Source organism: Oratosquilla oratoria, chromosome 41 (assembly GCF_046742065.1).
Source record: "Oratosquilla oratoria isolate Oo_2021 chromosome 41, ASM4674206v1, whole genome shotgun sequence".
NCBI lineage: Eukaryota > Metazoa > Arthropoda > Malacostraca > Stomatopoda > Squillidae > Oratosquilla > Oratosquilla oratoria.
Genome location: NC_134817.1, coordinates 14,742,171 through 14,748,170, shown reverse-complemented (window position 1 = coordinate 14,748,170; position 6,000 = coordinate 14,742,171). Strand labels below are relative to the sequence as shown.

Sequence of the window (6,000 nt, the reverse complement as noted above, 5' to 3'; positions counted from 1 at the left end):
AATTACAGGCTGCACAAATACAACACCTACAGACCATTTACACCATGAAACAAAAGTCCTCAAAGTCAAGGACCACCTCAACATGAGAGGCACACAAACACTTGCCGCAGCCACCACAAACACATCACACCCGCTACACTACATAGCAGAACACCCACACACACCAAGAAACATTAAAACAACACCCAAAGACCTTTATCACGCACAGATACTCTCTTCTCTTCCTCCAGAACCACCAAATACCAGCCTCCGGAAACATATTCATAATCATATCACTCACCGCTCCATTAACACACTGAAAGACAACACACTGCTGCATGCCAGACCCCCTGATATCCACCCTTCTGAATCTTCTCTCCCACAAAAGGACGGAGTCCACTTGGCCAGACTGCGGTGCGGTCACCACCCAGCACTTCTAAGCTACCAGAAGAGGCTGGATGACCGCATTGTGAACAGCTGCCCAGGATGTAACACTTCACCCCATACCATACAACACATAATGGAAGATTGCATTATACACAATCATGAACGCAAACAACACAACATACGCTCTATAAAGGATTTGTGGGAAAACCCAGTTTCGGCTATGGCATTCCTTGGGGAGATGGGACTGCTCGGACAGACAGTCTAGGGAACGACAACAACAACAACAACAACTGTGGGGCTGCACATTTTTCACAATGTGAAACTCTATGCAATACTTATTTGTGTCATGGACACAATTACCTCTTTGTATGGTCAACTCTGCATTCATCCCCAGATACTAATTTCTTGTGACACCTTTCATTCACTTCAAGACACTTGCTACCCATACTCTATAATTTACCTCTACTCCCTGCTACATGTGACCCAAAATATTTTACTTTCTCTGGCTCCTCTTACCTGTGCTACCAACTCATTACTACCCTCTCATCACCTTAGTTTTGCCCACATTTACTTTCAGCTTTGTTGCTGGTTGTAACTGAATGAAATGACAGTCCAAAGGGATGTTTTTGTCCGCTCCATAAATTTGTTTCAAGTGGATGACTGGAATAGGAGTGTCATGTTACTGTATATTAAGGCATATACATAAGCCAAAGGCTTTTTCCCCCTTACAAGGGAGGTACCCAAAAAACAAAGGCATAAAAACCACTCCCACTCATTCCATCCCCACCTACTCCACCCTCTTATCTTGGCTCCTCCTAGATGATGGGTCATTCATGCATCTTGCCCATTGCCCTGGGTCAGAAGCAGGGTTGCAAGACACAGCAAGGCTGTTTCATTAAATTGGTGACCCTCCCTCTCCATCCCCTCATGCAGAAATGGAGAAGACAGGGAGAAACCCTTCGGGCTGCATCAATTTATTTTTCATACATACTCCCCACCCCCACTCCCCCTCATGCATCACAGCATCATTCATATACAACCCTTCTCCATTCACCCCTATCTTATGTCCTTCAACAGACATTTCCCTTTCCCAATGCCACTTTTACCCCATCCATCCATCTCATCCTTGGTCACCTCATGTTCACTCTTTCCACACCTTTTACTAATCTTTCTTCATTTATTCTTTCCTGTGTCCAAACCATTCCAATACTCTTTCATCAACCCTATCTCCAAATCCCTTTCCACTCACCTCGTTTCTTACTCTGTCCAGCCTAGTAACCCCTATCATACTTCTCAGGCACCTCATCTCTTATGTTCCATGTTTCTGCCCATACAGTGCTGTTGGCACAATCACTCCTTTATACAATCTCCTCTTAGCATCCATTCCCTAATGTCTATTTCTCATTACACTTTTTAATCCACCAAGGCATTTACTTGCTTCTCTCAATCTACATTCTACCCCCACTCCTCCCTTTCTCACCACATTCGCATCCTAGCAAAAACTATTCTCACCACCTTACTTTTACCCACATTTATTTTCAACTGTCTTTTGCACACCTTCCCAAACTGGCTCTAGCTTCCTTAATCCCTCTTCTAATCCTGCTCCAACGCAGTGTCATCAGCAAACAACTGGCTATCTCCATTTTCTTTAACCATCTCCAATCTCAGACTCACTACCCTTGCATTTACCTCTCGTACCATTCCATCCATGTATAAATTGAACAGCCAATTTACATAAAACATCTCTGGTGAAGCCCCACTTTTACCTCAAACCACTCACACTCCATTTCTGATTTGAACAAAAGCTCTACTATTGTAAAAACTCTTGACTGCTCTTAAAAGCTTTCCTCCTATCCCATATATCTGCAGTGGGGATAAACATGCTCTAGTTGTTGGGCCCTGCTGTGGAGGCAGTGTCTTGCTACATTGCCTTTAACGTGAATGATGTGGCAAGGTACTGGGATGACCCTTCATCCCAGAGATGCTAGGATGGGAGGGGTAATGAAGGTTTTGGATGGGTGTAGTCAGGTATGGGGTGGGTGTTTGTTTTGACTGTCAATCCCTTTATAAGAGGAAGAAGGGTCTCTGGTATACAAGTGTACCAAACTGTACTAAATGCTTTGAATATAGATGTCCATCAACTCCATGGAAAGGGTTAAATCATGTTAACATTGTGGAAAATTAAAGCACTTACAAATTATGATCCTTTTATTGAAACAAGGAAATTAACAAATTATGCTCATTCTCTTGGCAGTGATACTGCCTCTGTTTGACACCAAGAATTTCACTTTGGTGATGAGCAGATTAAATTGAGTGACAGCTGAACTAAAATTTAAGTGACATGAAATTGATCAAAACCATATTAGTGGAAATATGTTCTGTAAATGAGCTTTTGACGATTTTTGTAATCTTGCACATATAGACCTTCCAGGATTAACTATTTAACAGCCTCATGTAAGTCAAGAAAACATACATGCATAGCTGCATTTCCCTTCCCTGAAATAGGTGTACAAGTGATATAACCAGTAAACATTCTGGAAAAAAAAAAAAAAAAAAAAAAAAAAAATATAAACCTCACATTGTCATTCTTATGAACACAAATTGTTCACCCAAAATCTTATTTTGCAAGCCAATTTTCTTTTAATTTTGTAGTCTTTAAAATTGTGTTTACGACATCAGTCCTTAAAAGAGCATTGTTTTTTCATGTTAACCAGTTTTTAGCAGCACAGCATCAATAAAGAAAATTAGATAATCATATTGTAAAGTGAGTAGATAAGCCTGTCTTCAACATATTTAGGGCTCCAAGTATTTCTTGCATTGTTTTACCCCTTAAACGTCACATGCACTACAACTTGCTGCTGTCCAAGGTTGAGAACTAAATCCTCTTTGTAATTCTGGGAGACTGAAAGCTAACAAATTTGGCTTTGCCAGGCAATTTTAATTAGCTGAAGGGAACCTCTACTGTCCACAGGTTAAGGCCTACTTTCATTAACCTGTCAGTGATGGGTGTCTTTATATACTGTAGTTCTTTCTACATACTGTGTAACTTGCTGCTCAAATGCCCTTTCCAGCTATCATCTAAGAAAAAGTTATAAAATGTGAAAGGTTTTACAGAGAGACTTCAGACGACTTTGCTTTTATTCATGGTCACTTTTCAAAGCCGTTTTCACAGGAAATATTATTAACAAATGTTTTTACAAAATAACTCCCTAATAATTTAAGGCATAGGGACAGCGCTGGTTATACATATGATGACAGAATCATATGAGGACTATTAATAACAAGAGCTGACATAGGATTTGCCAGACTGGCTCTTGTGAGGAGCCAGAGTCAAGTGATTTAGTGGTGGTGGTGGTGGTGGTGGGCGCAGCATCGTGTGGATGAATAGAAGCAGCGCCGTCAAGCAGCAAGGCTGGCACACTGCCGACCCCAGACAGTTTCATTACACCTGGGGGCAGATGGGTGCTCAACACCATAAGGAAAAGGAAATAGCAAGAATACGGTAAAGCTACTCAACCAGTGTTTTTACAAAAAGCAAGTCAATATGAAGTGGAGGCATTGAAACATCACATATTAAAGATTGAGCCAAGGAAACATGTCACAATGAAATCTCAAGAATGGATGGCAATGTAAAATCTAAATATAAGAATGGTGATACATATGCTGGCATAATCTAACATTCCATTACAAAGCTGCTGCTGAGAAGAGCCAGCTGTTGTGTAAGTAATTTGCCCCCCCCCCCCCCAAAAAAAAAAAAAAAAAAAAAAATCATTATCATTGTCTGTCATCCTACTGCCCCTAGGCAGCCATGGGTGGCCAGCCATTCTCACAAACCTGGTCTTTCTCAGGATGCAGTAGCAAACAAGGGCCCCTTACTAAGAATAGGAAGCATAAAAAAAAAATAATAATAATAATAAAAAATAAAATAAAATTAAAATTCATTTAGGCATTCAGTTGCTCCTTGGCAAACACAGCTTCCAAACAATACCAATGACAAAGCTTCCTTGTTGCCTGTGGAATACCAATGACAAAGCTTCCTTGTTGCCTGTGGAAAGCTATAATACACCAAGAACCAAGGTTTCAACAAGTTGGGTTTTTCTTATCACCTGATTCATCATAATAGTTTTGCAATAAATCTGATGGCCAGTCATTCCCTGATGTGTAAACTAATGTGTTGCAGCAGCCATCCTTGAGGTAGTGCCATAACTTCGCCGTGTTGCCCATCCTTACAACAGGTTAAGTCGAGCGCCATAGAGGAGAAACACATGGAGCACATAAATCTCAACATGAGCAGAGCCCAAGGGAGGACCAGGATACCATAACTGCTTTGCCACAAAGCTGACTGATGGCATTCAGGTTGTCATATCAGAAATTGGCATGGATGCCATGCTAGGACACTTGCTTATTCTCTACATTAAATAAAATTCCAAACTAACAATATGAATTCCTGCAGATTAACAAAATCATACAATGACAGACTGTATGAGCTTCAGGTTCCACATGAAATATGGGGTAGAAATTGGGATGCACTTGATGTAAAATCTAAAACTCAAAAGCTATACAATGATGAAATATTGCATACATGGCAATCAAGCCCATGTGCCATCACTTTATATCTTGTGATACAAAGTGCCTACTTTAGCAATAGTTTATACATGTATATTTTAGAGCTAAAAATATCCTAATCCCAATTCTGACTGAAAAGAAATTCAGCAGCCAAATTTTCATTCTTCTCACAAGCAAAGTAGGCTTGAATCACAACATCTTCGGGGAAGTTTCCAAGGGCTTTCAGCTGTCAAAGAAAAATTATAATTAATTACATATATATACTACTGTTATCAAACATCAAGTTTCTTAATAAAACGAATGTCACAATAACAATTGTTGTCTCAATTTTCACTGACAAGATACTACTAGTCCCAAAGTAGCTGATAATGGTCCTCAAGCCCTGCTGTAGTTCCCTTGTAGATGAAACTTTGGACTAATGTCTACATTGTTTTAGTGTGGACCCATTTCTATGTAACAATTTACAGTAGTAGTAGTAGGAAAGGAGCAGTTGCTAGCTTGGACTAATGTCTACATTGTTTTTGTGTGGACCCATTTCTATGTAACAATTTACAGTAGTAGTAGTAGGAAAGGAGCAGTTGCTAGCTGTCAGTTCTCTTTAAGGGGGTACACGACACCTAGGGGTCATTTTCTAAACTATTTAGAGTAAAGAGCTGAAACTTCTCAGGTAAATGGTATCCATGTTGCCTACATTTTAGGTGAAACAGAATGATGTATGTACATATACCAGTAGCGACATTTAAAAGTGCACAGCATCATAATACGTGGACCAATTTGTTTTGTATTTTGGCTATGATTAGTCAGTAGGCACACCTAGGGCCGGTCATTGAGTAATTGAACAATTTCCTTTATACTTTTGCATACAGGCATTTCAATTTTAATGTCCGGCAAAAATGGTGAAAAATGACATTTTTTTGGTCTTGTTTCCATTATTACTCCTAACTCTTTCATCTTATTCAAAATATTCGAATGACCGGCCCCAGCAGTTACTAAATGTAATATTTACTGTAAGTTTCATCTAAATTTGACTTATTTTAGATTTTTTATTATAAAAAAAAAAAAGTAAAA

General features: G+C 39.6%; 1 protein-coding gene across 3 annotated transcripts in view; it reads right to left on the bottom strand.

Annotated features, from left to right (window-relative positions):
- Nucleotides 1–3,490: 3,490 nt before the first annotated feature.
- The window catches only part of LOC143020998 (UV excision repair protein RAD23 homolog A-like), a 126,229-nt gene continuing 123,719 nt past the window's right edge, over nt 3,491–6,000 (bottom strand). For 2 of the 3 annotated variants that reach the window (XM_076178090.1, XM_076178091.1), the window contains one exon: nt 3,491–5,158. In XM_076178090.1, the coding sequence (XP_076034205.1) occupies nt 5,048–5,158 (111 nt within the window). In that variant the 3' untranslated portion in view covers nt 3,491–5,047. The remainder of the gene's footprint in view (nt 5,159–6,000) is intronic. The other variant, XR_012965964.1, reaches the window with a different exon arrangement.